Genomic DNA, 14,369 nt, shown 5'->3' with positions numbered 1-14,369 from the left:
TAACGTCCAGAGACACTCACTCCTTCCACCGCCTCGCCAACTCACTCAGGGTCGCCGTGGAATATGTGCTGTGTGTGTGGCTCATTCTTCTCAGGTCACTGGACGGAAGGAGCTTCAGCTGGACCTGAGGTCACGACTGCTTCCATACTGACGATAGTTTTGTGTTTGCTTTTGGGGTCTGTCTTGCAGATGGGCTCCTTTAAACACAGATCCGACTTGGCTGTCTCTTTAAAAAGGCTAAGTGTAACCAGATGGTCTGCTTGTTAAAAAGCTGTCCACGCCTCACAACATATGTATTACAAAATATAAGGGGTGCTAAAATAAATTTTCAAAGACCAGGAGAGAAATCTGAGTGCAAATGGGATGCAGAAAGTTTATCCGAGATGTTGATGAAGCTTGAATGTGCCAGTTGCACTGCAGTTTTGAAAAGTTGTTCTGGAACGCTCCAGTAAAATAAGGGAGAAATGACAGGCTTCTGATTTGGATAGATGGATAAAGGTACCTTCTTTTGTCATTTTCAAATTTATGTATTTTTAAAAATCCAGATAAAAATTAATAGAAAACGAAAGGGGAAAGGGAGTAAAGAAATCAGGAGAAGTAACTCCAACTTCAGAAATTTAATTGTAACAAGAAAAGTTTCAGATCAAACCCAAAGCAGCCATTCATTAGGCAGAAGAGATAAATATCATAGGGATGTAACAGAGAGGTTCTTGAAATGTTTGACAATCCACTTAATGAAGGGGAGTGAATCTGATGAACACATGGGAGAAGCATTTAAACGTCTTTCTGACTTGACATGAGATGTTGGCAACGTCAAAGATAATCCGAAGCTCAGAATGTTGACAGTGTTGACAATCACAACGTCAACAGCAACAGTTACTGAGTGTTGGGTTTAAAATCAGGCTCTGACCAAGAAAACTTAAATGCCCTGAAATCCACATCAGGAAACAAACTGGAGAGCAGTGTCTCCAGATTCGATCCTCTAAATGTTCCCATGACACCACCAATAACTTCTCTAAATTATCAATAATTTGAAAAAAGAAAATCTGTCCCTCAACATGCTAGAGCCAGGGTTAGCGAGCCGTCACACACAGACCAACGCCACCTGCCACCTGGTCCCCCCCCCCCCCCCCCCGCCTACCCAACAGGTTTGTTAAGATGCGATTCACATTTAAAATTGCCCATTTGGGGGCGCCTGGGTGGCTCAGTCAGTTAAGCGTCTGACTTCAGAACAGGTCATGGTCTCGGGGTCCTGGGATCGAGCCCCGAGTTGGGCTCCTCGCTCAGCGGGGAGTCTGCTTGTCGCTCTACCCTTAGCCCCGCTTGTTCTCTCTCTTTCTCAAAAAAATAAATGACTTCTAAAAAATAAAATAAAACAAAACTGCCCATTTTGAAGTGTACAATTCGGTGGTTTTCAGTATATGCACAGAGTTGTGCAACTATCACAACAATCAAATTTTAGAACACTGTTGTCACTCCAGAAAGAATTGCCGTCCCCATTAGCAGTCTCTGTGATTCATCCTCTCCCCTCAGCGCATGCCCCAGTCCTGAGCAATCACTAATCTACTTTCTATCTCTGTAGATTTGCCTCTTCTGGACATTTCTTTTTTTTTTTTTTTAAGATTTTATTTATTTATTTGACAGAGAGAGACACAGCAAGAGAGGGAACAGAAGCAGGGGGAGTGGGAGAGGGAGAAGCAGGCTTCCCACGGAGCAGGGAGCCCGATGCGGGGCTCGATCCCAGGACCCTGGGATCATGACCTGAGCCGAAGGCAAACGCTTAACGACTGAGCCACCCAGGCGCCCCTGGACATTTCTTATCAATGGAATCATATAATATGTGTCCTTTGTGTCTGACTTCATTTGATTAGCATAGTGTTTTCAAGATTCATCCATCTTGTAGCACATGTCAGTACTCCGTTCCTTTGAGTGGCTGAATAATCATCCATTGTATAGAACGCTGTGTTCTGCTTGTCCATTTATCAGTTGATGGACATCTGAATTGTTCCTACTTTTTAGCTGTTATGAGAAATGCTGCTGTGAGCATTCTTGTGGAAGTTATGGGTGGATGTGTCACTTTTCTTGGATATGTACCTAGGAGTGGAATTGCTAAATCTTATGGTAGCTCTGTTGCACATTTTGAGAAACTGCCAGACTGGTTCCCAAAGCAGCTGCACCTTTTTTACATTCCAACTAGCACTGCGTGAGGGTTCTGATTTCTCCACATCCTCCCCCAAACTTGTTATCATCTGTTTTTATTGTAACCATCCCAGGGGATGTGAAGTGTCGTCTCGTGGTTTTGATTTGCATTTCCCTAATGACCTATGATGTTGAGCATCTCCTCATCATGTTTTTAGTGGTGATTCATATGGTATATATGTCTTGGGGGTAAATGTCTTATCTATATCCTTTGTTAATTTTTTAATTGAGTTATTTTTCTTTTTATTACTGAGTTATGAGAGTTCTTTATATATACTGGATACAAGTCCCTTATCAGGGTTGTCAGATATATGGTTTGCAAATACTTTTCCCCCCCATTTTGTGGGTTGTCTTGTCAATTTCATGACAGTATCATTTGATGCACAAAAGGTTTTAATTTTGGTGAGGTCCAGTTTATCTATTTTTTCCCTTTTGTTGCCTGTGCTTTTGGTGTTGTATCTGAGAAACCATTGCCATTAGGTCACAAAGATCTGTCTCTGTGTTGCATTCTGAGGATAGCCCTTACCTTTAGGCTTATGATCCATTTTCAGTTGACTTTTGTGCAAGGTGTGAGGTAGGAGTCCAACTTCATCCTTCTGCCTGTGGACATCCAGTCGTCTCAGCATCATTGCTGAAGAGACTGTTCCCTTTCTGTTGAATCATCTTGTTACCCTTGTTGGAAACCAACTGACCACACGTAAGGGTTCATTTCTGGACTCTGCATTCTGTTCCATTGATAGATTTGTCTATCCCACTGGCAGAGCCACACTCTCTTGATTACTGTAGTTTTGTATTAAACTTTGAAGTAGGGAAATGCAAGTTGTCCCACTTCGTTCTTCTCCAAGATTGTTTTGGCTGTTTCTGGTCCTTTGACCTGTCAGAATGGCTAGAACCCAAAAGACAGGAAATAACAAGTGTTGGTGAGGATGTCCATATCAATTTTAGGAGTTTTTCAGCAGGGATTTTGATAGGATTACATTGAATCTAGAGTATCAGCATATTAACAGTTTGATCCATAAACATAGGATGTCTTTATTTGGATCTTTAATTTATTTCAACGATGTTTTGTAGTTTTCATTGTGCATGTTTTATACTTCTTTGGTTCAATTTATTACTAAGGTTTTTTTGTCTTCTTTTTGATGCTATTATAGATAGATTCTTAACTTCCAGTTCATTCATAGGATAAACTGTTCATAGAAATACAATTGATTTTTCTATATTGATCTTGTGCCCTGCAATCTCACTGAATTTCTTTATTAGATCTAATAGTTTTTTAGTGGGTTCTTTAGAAGTTTCTGTGTATAAGATTAGGTCATTTGCAAATAGAAATAGTTTTACTTCTTCTTTTCCGATCTGGATGCCAAGGCTACTTGTCCTGGCTAGAACTTCCAGTACAATGTTGATTAGAAGTCTTGGTCCTGATCATAGGGGGAAATCATTCATTCCTTCATGATTAAGCATGATGTGAGCTATGGGTAGTTCCTCGATATTCTTTATCAGATTGAGGAAATTCTTTTCTATTCCTTGTCTGTGTGTGTGTGTGTGTGTGTGCGTGTGTGTGTGTTTTCAGGAAAGGATGTTGCCTATTGCCAGATTTCTTTTTTTGAGTCTTGAGGCAATCATACAATTTGTTCTTTATTCTGTTAATATGGCTTATTACACTGATTGATTTTCGGATATTAACCCCTGTACTCCTGGGATAAACTTCACTTGGTCATGGTATATACACTTTTAATATGCTGTTAGATTCAGTTTGCTAGGATTTTGTTGAGGATTTTTGTGTCTATTTCCATAAGAGATATTGGTCTGCAGTTTTTTCTTGTGGTACCTTTGTCTGGTTTTGGTATCAGGGTAATGCTAGCCTCATAGAATGAGTTAGGGAATTTCTTTTTTCTTCTGTATCTTGGAAGAGTTCATGAAGGAGTGGTGTTAATTTTTCTTTAAACATTTGGTAGAATTCACCATCAAAGCCATCTGGGGTTGGGCTATTATTTATGGGAAGTTTTAAATCACTCATTTACTCTCTTTACTTATTATAGGTCTATTCTGGTTTTCTGTATCTTATTGAATCGGTTTTGGTAGTCTGTGTTTTTCTAGAAAATTTTACGTTCCCAGCACTCTTTGTTTTTTTCATGTGGATTTGAGTTATTCTTTGGCGTCACCTGCTTTCAACCTAAATAATTTCCTTTAGTATTTTCCTACAAGGCAATCTGCTAGCCATGAATTCTCCTGTTTTTGTTTGTGTGGGAATATTTTTGTCTCGCCTTCATTGTTGAGAGATAGTTTTATTGGTTATCCTTGGTTAACACCACTACCTCTGACCTTTGACTATTTTTGTCTCACCTTCATTGTTGAGAGATAGTCTTATTGGTTATCCTTGGTTAACACCACTACCTCTGACCTCCATTATTTCTGAGTAAACGTCAGCTCTTGATTTTATTTGGCTTTCCTTATACACGATGAGTCTTTTTCCTCTTGCTGCTTTCGACATTTTCTTTGTCTTTCACCAGCTTGACTATAATGTGTCGGGGTATGGCTCTCTTTGCATTTATTCTGCTTGGAGTTGGTTAAATGTCTTGGGTGTATAGGTTAATTTTTTTCCCCATCAAATTTTAGAAGTTTTCAGCCATCATGTCTTTGAATATTTTCTGCCCCTTTTTGTTTCCTCTCCTTCTGGCACTTCAGTGGTCCCCCCATGTTTCTCAGAGGCTCTGTTCATTTTTACTTATTGTTTTTTCTCTCTGCTCTTCAGATTGCAGAATACTGATCTGTATTCAGGTTCATGGACTCTGTCTTCTGTCAGCTCAGATCTCTCGCTGAGCCCTTGGTGAATTTATCACTTCAGTTTTTGACCTTTTCAACTTCAGGATTTCTGTTTACATTTTCATAGTAGTTTCTACCTCTTTCCTGACGTTCTCTATTTGGTGAGACTTGTCCTTTCCTCTCCTTCAGTTCTTTAGACATGGTTCCCTTTTGTTCTTGGAGCTGTTTTGAAATCTGCCTTCTAAGTCCAACATCTGGGCCTCCTCAAAGGTAGTTTCCCTCACCCGCTTACTTTCCCATGTGCAAATAACAGTCTCTTGTTTCTTTTCATGTCTCAGAAATTTTGGTGGAAGCTGGACATTGTAGATAATACATTAAAGAGACTCTGGATATTGATGCCCCTGGACCTTGTCATGCTGTTGTTTGCTTGTTTATTTGTTGAGCGACTTGGCCACACTCTTTCCATAAACTGTATTTGTTTGCCCTGCAGTATGCAGCCACTGATATTGCTCCCCCCCCAGAGGTCACAGCCTTGGGCCTGTGCATTGTCTCCCTGACCAGACAGGTCCCCCATTCCCACAGGGGTATTAGCCCGGTTCTCTCTGTCTCCTTCTCTGATTTTCCTAGTAAGCTTCTGGCTGTTCTGTCTCTACTGGTGTCACCCAGTTAGGTTTCACTAGCTGCTAACTGGTTCCTGTGTGGTTTCAAGAATGCCCTCAAGTACAACTTGTCCACAATATGACCCAGTGAAATTCTGAGCCTTTCACAAAAGCAGGATGTTGCCAGTCTTTGAGCCTTACTCCAGACCCCAGGAGGTCTCTTAGCTGTCTTGCCTTGGTTCTTTTTGTTATGCTATTGGTTGTTTTATCATTTTACTTTTTGTTACTAGCATCATGGAGCTCCTGGCCTCCTCTTAATTGCTCAACTCACTATCAAGATTTCTGTTGTTTTAGACAATGCCTATAGGTATGAACTTCCCCATGCTCTGTTCTAAATAAGGTCAGTCCCCATAGGGAGAGCTATGGAGCTGGATGTTCTACCTCTCCCTCTGGGAAGACCGTTGCATCACTGCCCTGGAACGAGGGGCCAGGTGGCCCACTTCTCCCAGAGTGACATCCTGACCTCGAGTGGATCACTGGATGGGGATGGCAGCCCCTACTCTTCCTGGCTTTTTCTTTTTAGAATGGGAACTCTGCCCTATAAGCAAGCTGGGAAAGGGGCTGTCAGGGTCCAGTATTCTTGGCCTGACATCCCTGGGGTAGAGTCCTTCACCTAGCAATGGGAACCCCAGTCCTCTTGGCCTCTACTGTCTGGAATCAACTTTCTGTAACACCAAGTTATGAATTGGGAAGTGCCAGTGGTTTACCTTTCCCACGGTCAAACCATAGCTTCAGACCGGGAGCAGGGAGGATAGATAGTTCCATCTCCTAGGCAGTAAAACTTCTGGCCCCCTTAGCTGGGGGAAAGGTATGGGCAACAGTTGTGGCCAAATGCCATGGACTTCCACTGTTCTTACCAAGATTTCATAGATCTTGAATAATGTTTCTTGAATAAACATTTCTCCATTTGTTGTGTCGACTTTAAGACAATTTCCAGATACTTTAAGTGTTGTTTTTTTTAAGATTGTATTTATTTATTTGACAGAGAGAGAGAGAGACAGCGAGAGCAGGAACACAAGCAGGGGGAGTGGGAGAGGGAGAAGCAGGCTTCCTGCTGAGCAGGGAGCCCGATGCGGGGCTCGATCCCAGGACCCTGGGATCATGACCTGAGCCGAAGGCAGACGCTTAACGTCTGAGCCACCCAGGCGCCCTAAGTGGTTGTTTTTTAAAAATAATGTTCACCAGTTAAGTGGTTATCTTACTGAGGGTGGAGTTCACCAAGCTCCTTATAGGTCCACTGTAGACATTTCCACTTGCTGCCCGTTTTTGTAAATAAAGTTTTATCGGGACACAGCCATGTCCGTTCACTGATGTGTTGTCTACAGCTGCGGTCATGCTCCGGTGGCGGAGCTGAGTAGTTACAACTGAGATCACATTGCCAAAATAGCCACCGGCCCTTACAGAGAAAGCGTGCTGAGGAATGGCAGCATTATCTTTCTATTCACCGTATGGAAGACAAACCTACAAAATGACATCCTGAAACCAGACAGCAGCCGGGGCGCCTGGAGCCCATCCAGCTCCTGCACCTGCACCCATGGCTCGGGGGTCATATGAAGAGGGGATGGACGAATATGCTTTCAGAATTGCAGGAAAAGTTGTGGCCGTCGGCTCATTTGAAAAACATCCTTATTCTTTGCTTTTGGTTGTGTGTGGTATTGGTCCATTGCTAAATTTTTAACTTTTTGTGATGTCTTTTCTTGTTCTAAATCAGCATTCCTTTTTTGATCTGATGTAGTATTTTACATGTTGTAATCCTTTTCCTAAAGTGGCCCTAAGTTGTGTAAGCGTCCTCCCTGTGGGAGGCTGGGGAGCAGTGTGACCAGATTCAAGCTGTAGGTCTGCGTTCCCTGAGCTCCAGTGTTGTGCTCACTGCATTCATGAATGCTTACCGTGTCACCTTGTCACCCAACCTTCATTTCCATTGTATGTCCTTTAAACACAGGCAGGTAGGTCCTGTACGTCTCTGGAGTCGCTGGCCTGATGGGCTGGTTGCTTCTTTGTGAACGTGCCCTGTGTGGGCACGCCTGTGGCTTCGCCCGGAGACAAGGTGTGGGGTGTGGGGCAGGCTCGGGCCGAGGGGACAGAGCAGGCTGGACAAGATGTGGAGGATGGTGGGCGGCCGGGGCGGCAATCAGGGGGAGTGGAGTGGGCCAGCACCTCGCTGGGCCTCCTGATGGGGGGCTCTGAACTTCTACGGGGATGTGGAGTCTGCTCCCCCAGTTCCTCCAGGGCCAAGCAGGCATCAAGGGAACTGCAGGCTGAAGAGTATGGGGCATCCGAGTGGCCCTGGAACGGTGGGTCATAGGAGTGACCTTCTGTCTTTCAGCACTGCTTTAAAGGACACTGCATCTGGCTGACGCCTGACATCCTCAAACGAGATGGCAACTGGGGTGCCTGGAGTCCGTTTGGCTCCTGCTCGCGCACCTGCGGCACAGGTGTGAAGTTCAGGACCCGCCAGTGTGACAACCCACAGTGAGTTGGCCCCGCTGTTTCCCACCCTCCTGTGTGGTAGCTGAGGTCCCCGAGGCCCTCGGAGGCCCCTCGCCGGCTGGCCATATCCTGCAGGGCCCCCGTGGCTGTCCACCACTTCTGGAGATGGTGTCAGGGCAGGCAGCCCGGGCTGCTCATCACCATTCCTGGGAGGAAGCAGAGACTCAGGGGGGGGGTCTTGCCTCAGGGCGCACAGCCTGCTGGGGCAGAGCCAGCCCTGGAGGCTTGGAAACCTCCGTCACCTGGGCCGCTGGCCTGGGGCCATTCCCCCCCCAACCCCCCGCCGACCTGGCCCGCACTCTGCTCTGGCCACCAACTTATTCTGCCCTTCTTGGTCAAGGGCATGGAAGACAGAGGTGTAGCAGCGGCGGAGAAATGGGGATAAGGAAGAGGGTCCTCTTGAGCTCCCAGATGGCAGGCGAGAGGCAGGGTCAGCGACATGCCACCCCAGGCGTGCATGGTAGAGCTCGCCTAGGGAGGCTGCCCCCGTGCCTGCTGTGCTGTCCTCCCCCAGGTTCCTTTAATGCCCCCCCATGCCACCCCACCCTGTGAATATCCCTCAGGTCTGGGCCCCGGCCAGTCCTGCACCTTGCCTCACCCAGTGCACTGCCCGGGGAAAGGGAGGGCATGTGGCCAGAGCACCCGGGTGCCTGCAGCTCTGTGTGACTCAGGGCGCATCAGTGAGCCCCCTGGGGCTGAGGCAGCCTACCTCATGGATTGATTGTGGGTGCACGTACAGTCATGTGAATGGGACCCCCCACAGATGACCACTCCCTCTTGTCTTCCCCCAGCCCCAGGGAGGCCCCATGGCTGCCAGAAAACGTGTGGCTTTTGTATTTCTTTCTTTGGCCTGTTTGGTGTTTTAAAGATCTTGGTTCACAGGAAAATACAAAAATATCTGAAATTTCACATTAAAAAAAAGAGAGAGAGAGAGAGAGAATCCTATTTACAGCTTCCAGATTGGGCATCCCTACAACACCAGGCCCAAATACAGGGTGGTGGGCGATGAACGACTCAGACCGCCCCCTTCATGGGGCAGCCCAGCCCAGCCATCTTCACTCACCTCCTCCACCCACCTGGACCCCCTTGATATTTGGGTTGGGGCCCTAAGCCTGAGTCCTAGGTTCATCACCCCGCCTTGGGTCCCACCACGGCCTCGCAGGATTGGGTATGACTTTATGTACACGTGCATTTTTCTGTGGGAGCAGGTCTCTAGTTTCGTATCAACTTCTCAAAGTAGCCCGTGACCCCAAATTTAAGCCCCACAGGTCTCTGAGGCCCTTCCAGATGGGCTGGGCTCTGGCCTCTGCAGCAGTTCCCGGGCCCCTGCTGGGCCAGGCCCTGAGCCGGCCCCCAGGGAGCCAGAGGGGGTCAGCAGTCTTGTCTCTGGGGAGAGACGTCAAGTCCACACCGGTCGGGAAGGGACCCATGCCCTGGGGTCCAGCGGTAGGAAAGCCCAAACGCTGGGGGCACCAGCTCATGCCTGGAGAACTCTCCTCCTGCTTCTGACCAATTCCTACCCGAGGGCTCCAGGTCCCATCCTGGTCAGGTACAAAGTACCCCGTCCCCGCTCCTTTCAAGCAGCTCTTGGGGCTATTATATCTGCCTCAGGATGACATATGAGATTGACAGGAGAGAACGTTAGAACCTCGGAGGTTCTGGGTGCTGGGTGAGGACCACCAGGGTTCCCATCCCACAGCTCGGGGCCTGGCATGCAGCAAGCCTCAGGACCTGGGATTAGTCTCTCCTGCCCCTTCATGTGCCGATGGAGTGACTGGGGTCCGGGCTGCACAGCTGAGAAGGCAGATCTGGCCCAGCCCCCCGGCGTCCAGGCCCCGAAGCCTGGTGCCTGACTCTGGGCGCTTCGGGTCCAGAGGACTCATTCCCCAGGCCAGCCTTGAGGTTGGGGAGGCGGGCCCCAAGTTCTTCTGTCCGTCCTCACCTGTGTGCTCTAGGGAGCTTCCTAGAGCCCTGCTCTGGCTGCCCCAGCCTCCTTGGTGGCAGCAGGAGACCAGCACAGCTGTCAGGCCCAGTGCCGGCGCCCACTCCGCATCAGTGAGGGCCAGACAGCGCTGTGAGGGAGTGGTGACAACTGTTCCCACCAGCATCGGTGGGTGACCCGGGCAGCTGTGGGGCCCAGAGCGTTTCAGGGCTCCCGGGCTCCACGCAGCCTGTGTGTCAGCAACCCAGGTGGGCCCCACGCACCTCCCCTTTTGTGCATCCTCCCGGGGGGGCGGGGTGCAACCACGAGACTGGACACTGTCCCACACAGTGTGGCTCCCTGAGCTCGTCTGTCTGCAGCCTTTCCCGCAGCGCAGCTCCCAGCGGCCCCTGCTCGCAGGCCCGGGCGCCCCGTGTCCTTGGCTCTCCCCACTCTGTGACCGCAAAACCGAGGGCGGTCTAGTCCCTGGCTCTGCACTCGGTCTTCCTCGCCCACCTCCCCCGAATTCTCCAGCTCACTTTCTATTTCGGAGTTCGCGCGGCTCTCCACTGGAACCAGTTCGCCTCCTTCCTGCTGCTCCCCACACCTGCACGCTGCCCTGGGGATGCCCCAGTCGGTGCTGTCATCCCCCGTGACCCCATGGGTGGTGGCCCTGGTGTAAATCTCAGAGCTGCTCCTTCTTGTCATCCACCCCATCCAACACGGAGGCCTCCTGCTGCTTTCTCCGCAGATGTCTTATATCACTTTTCCCCTCAAGAACACGGCCCTGGGGGAGGGGCCTCATGGATGCCAGCCCCATTCCTTGTCCACTGTGCTGTGCCGCACGCGGCCGCACTGACCATCCCTGTCACATGGGCATGGCGCCACCCTTGCCCAAGTCTCCGGTGGGGCCTCGGGTTCTGCTTGGCGCTGGCACGCTGGGCGGACAGCGACGCCGAGGTCCCCAGCTCCCCTTGGGGTGCAGGCCTGCCGCGCCCCACCGCCCCGCCTGCCAGACGCACCTGCTGGCCCACAGCCAGCTCCTTTTCTGGCCTTTGCCGTGGGGCTAGTGCTTTGTGGACGAGTGCTGTTCTCAGTGAAGGGAGGGAATTAGGGTCTCTGCGGTCAGGGGAAGCCAGGGAACAGAGTGTCTGCTGCCTTCCCGACCCTTGTTGGGAACTTGGGCGGCAGCCTTCTGCTGGTTTGGAAATGTTCTTTGAGTTCCCAGCGTGGGTCAGGCACAGGCCTGAGCCTCCCCCACCTCCTCCATCTTGGGATTCATGTCCCAGGAAAGGCAGAAGTTTAGCCAGCCACAGCCCACTGTTGGCTCAGTCACAGCGACAGGAGCAAGGGTGGGGGGGTGCAGGGGGCCCAGCTGATGCTGCCTTCCCGCGGGGGTCCCGGAGGGAGGGATGACCAGCCCCTTTATGCTTAACGGACGGTGGGGGATTGCCCAGGAACTGCAGCTAAGACGGGGCAGGGCTGAGTCCCTTCACTCTGCGTAGCTGCCTCCCCACACCTGAGACGCAGGACTCCTCACAGTCCCACAAGTGGCACCTCCTGTGCCGGCCTCTTCCTGGTGGCACTGAGCTACAAGGCCTTCCCCTTTCTCCTGCAGCCCGGCCAATGGGGGCCGCACCTGCTCCGGCCTTGGCTACGATTTCCAGCTCTGCAACTCCCAGGACTGTCCCGATGCCCTGGCTGACTTCCGTGAGGAGCAGTGCCGGCAGTGGGACCTGTACTTCGAGCACGGCAATGCCCAGCACCACTGGCTTCCCCACGAGCACCGGGACGGTGAGCCCCCAGGGACGGAGCGGGAGGGGGGTGGTGCTGAGCGGCGGTGCCTGGGCTGTGGGCAGGCTGGGGCTGTCAGCAGAGCCCACCCTGGCCGGCGTGGCTACGGGGCCCAGTCCTGGAACTTTAAACATACTGTTCCCGTTCCTTCCAGGCACTGGGCAGGGGCGGCCCACCAGACACAGGCCTGCTATGCTCTCTCCATCACCCATGTGCGTTACAGCAGCCTGCCGCGTGCCCAGCCTGGGCAGTTCTGGGAGTGGGTGATGAGCAGACAGTGTCCCCATCTCAGGGAGGGGCTGCAGTCTGGAGGGAAAGGCCATCAGAGCCTCTGGGATCTGTGCCAACTTCAGCCCAGGCTCTGCTGGGCAAAGCTCTTCCTAAACCCAAAAGCCCGGGGTCGAAGGCCCCAAGGCAGACACGCCAAGGGGGTTGTAGTCACCTGTCCCCTTTCACTTTCCGTCCCAGGCCCAGGGCAGGCCTGTGGGGGCAGGTGTATCCAAGAAGAGTCTTGCGAGAGCTTCTCCCTGGCATGGTGCTTCTCTTGAGCAAACCTGGGGAGAGAGTGAGCAGAACTGGCCCTCCTGACCAACACCTGCTACTTCCCTTCCAGCCAAGGAGAGATGCCACCTCTACTGCGAGTCCAAGGAGACTGGGGAGGTGGTGTCTATGAAGCGCATGGTGCACGATGGGACTCGCTGCTCTTATAAGGACGCCTTCAGCCTCTGTGTGCGCGGGGAGTGCAGGGTGAGTGCTGGGCAGTGGAGCGGGGGGGTGCAGGGGCGTGGGGGCCACAGCTCAGGGTGTCGGCTTCCTGGGGTTGTTGGGTGGGGCAGGCATGATCTCTCCCCTGTGCCAAGGGTTCTCCGACTTGAGTGTGCCTAGGGGCCCCCAGGGGGTTTGAGGCCCCACTTCAGAGGTTCTGATTCTGTAGCTCAGGCCAGGCATGGAGCATGAATTTTATTTGCTTCTTGGGTGATTCTGCCGCACGTGGTTCCATTGAAGGAAGAGGGGGTTACTTAGGGTTCCCGAGGGAAGGGCTCACCTTGCTATGCAGGGCCCCGTGGGGAAGCACCAGGTTTCGTGGGGGGGAAAGGAAGGGGTGGGGGACAGAGCTTTTATGGGGGTTTCCTTGGGGAAGGCAGGTGGGGCACAGGAAACAGTTGAAGACGGGCAAGTATGAACGATGCAGGCGGGCTCCGGGCTGGAGGGGTGGCCCCTGGCGTCTTGGTACCCTGCCTGGGGATGATTTTGGACAGGGGAAGTATCATCTTGTGCGTGAGAGGCAGATAAAGGGGGTGACGGGGAGAATTGTTGGTTTACATATGGAACGTGCTCCCAGGCCGGCCCTTTGCTACCCCTAAGAGCGGGCATGAGGGCGGGGCAGCCTGTCCCTGGCCAGCAAGTTCATGATGTCAAAACATCGTAAGACAGGGGGGCCTGGGTGGCAGCATCGGTTGAGCGTCTGACTCGGTTTCAGCTCGGGTCATGGTCTCGGGGTCGTGGGATTGAGCCCCGTGTCAGGCTGTCACTCCGCCAGGAGTCTGCTTGGGATTCTCTCTCTCCCTCTGCCCCTCCCCCTGCTTGTATGCACATGTTCTCTGCCTCTCTAAAATAAATAAAATAAAATCTTAAAAAAAACTTCCTAAGACACAGAAAAATTTTAGAACCATGACCAACACAAGCCGTGAGCGCGGGCAACGTTTAGAAATAGAAGTCGCTTTAATCAGCAACTCTGATATGGTTGCAAACATAATGGAGAAGCCAGAGCCCTCATTCACCGCCTCAGGGGCTAGAGCTTCACTCCCATCGTTGACAGTGAAGAAGAGCAGATGAAGCATTTCATTAATTAATGGTGATTTTGAAGGACGACAGCAGGATGAGAGATTTTTTTGCACTGTTGGAAAATAGAAATATTTACGTTTATATGTGATCATATTGCAGAAGTTCTAAAGCAAAGGAGACAGAGAGGTTGGGACCACCCCGAAGATGTGAGCAGTAGTAAGACGATGTACCGAGTCCTCACAAATGCCTGGGGACGTGTAGCCCTTCTTGTAAAAGTATCTCATGCTGGGTCAAAAGTTATGTCCAAGTGGACGCTGTCAATGAGGGAACGTCAGAACACAATGACTCAGGAGAGTGAAGAGTGACATGACAGCAGAAGGCGTGTCAGGAGACGAGAGATGCGTGCACGCGCACACGTGCCCACACAGAGCAGGGGATGAAAGAATATCAATAATTAAATGAGGCCGACAGGATAAAGGGCACAGTCCACTGCCCTGAGAGAGGAATAGTGGGCTATCAAATATGTCACCCGAAAATTGCACTGAGAAAGGCAGAGATGGAAAGAAGCCAGCATCCCTCCCCATGGGACAGGGAGCCCACCACCTCCACTAGTGTCCCCCACCCCGGCTTGGACCGCAGCAGGGTCCAGCTTCCAGCCCTCTCTGCCTGTGGCCTAAGCAGGCAGCAGCCATGCAAAGCCCCTCGGGGACACGAGCCCTCCCCAGCCTGAGCCGTCAAGCCCAACAGGACTGCAAGCA

At 50.8% G+C, this 14,369-nt stretch overlaps 1 protein-coding gene across 1 annotated transcript in view; it reads left to right on the top strand.

Annotated features, from left to right (window-relative positions):
• ADAMTS2 (ADAM metallopeptidase with thrombospondin type 1 motif 2) overlaps positions 1-14,369 on the top strand; it is a 221,796-nt gene that overhangs the window by 188,058 nt on the left and 19,369 nt on the right. The window contains exons 11-13 of the mRNA XM_027604731.2: positions 7,948-8,093; positions 11,651-11,826; positions 12,440-12,573. Of these exons, the coding sequence (XP_027460532.1) occupies positions 7,948-8,093; positions 11,651-11,826; positions 12,440-12,573 (456 nt within the window). The remainder of the gene's footprint in view (positions 1-7,947; positions 8,094-11,650; positions 11,827-12,439; positions 12,574-14,369) is intronic.

The sequence above is a fragment of the Zalophus californianus genome, chromosome 5 (genome assembly GCF_009762305.2).
Source record: "Zalophus californianus isolate mZalCal1 chromosome 5, mZalCal1.pri.v2, whole genome shotgun sequence".
NCBI classification, from domain to species: Eukaryota; Metazoa; Chordata; class Mammalia; order Carnivora; family Otariidae; genus Zalophus; species Zalophus californianus.
Note: the sequence above shows the minus strand (reverse complement) of the source record. Positions and strands in the feature narration are given on the sequence as shown.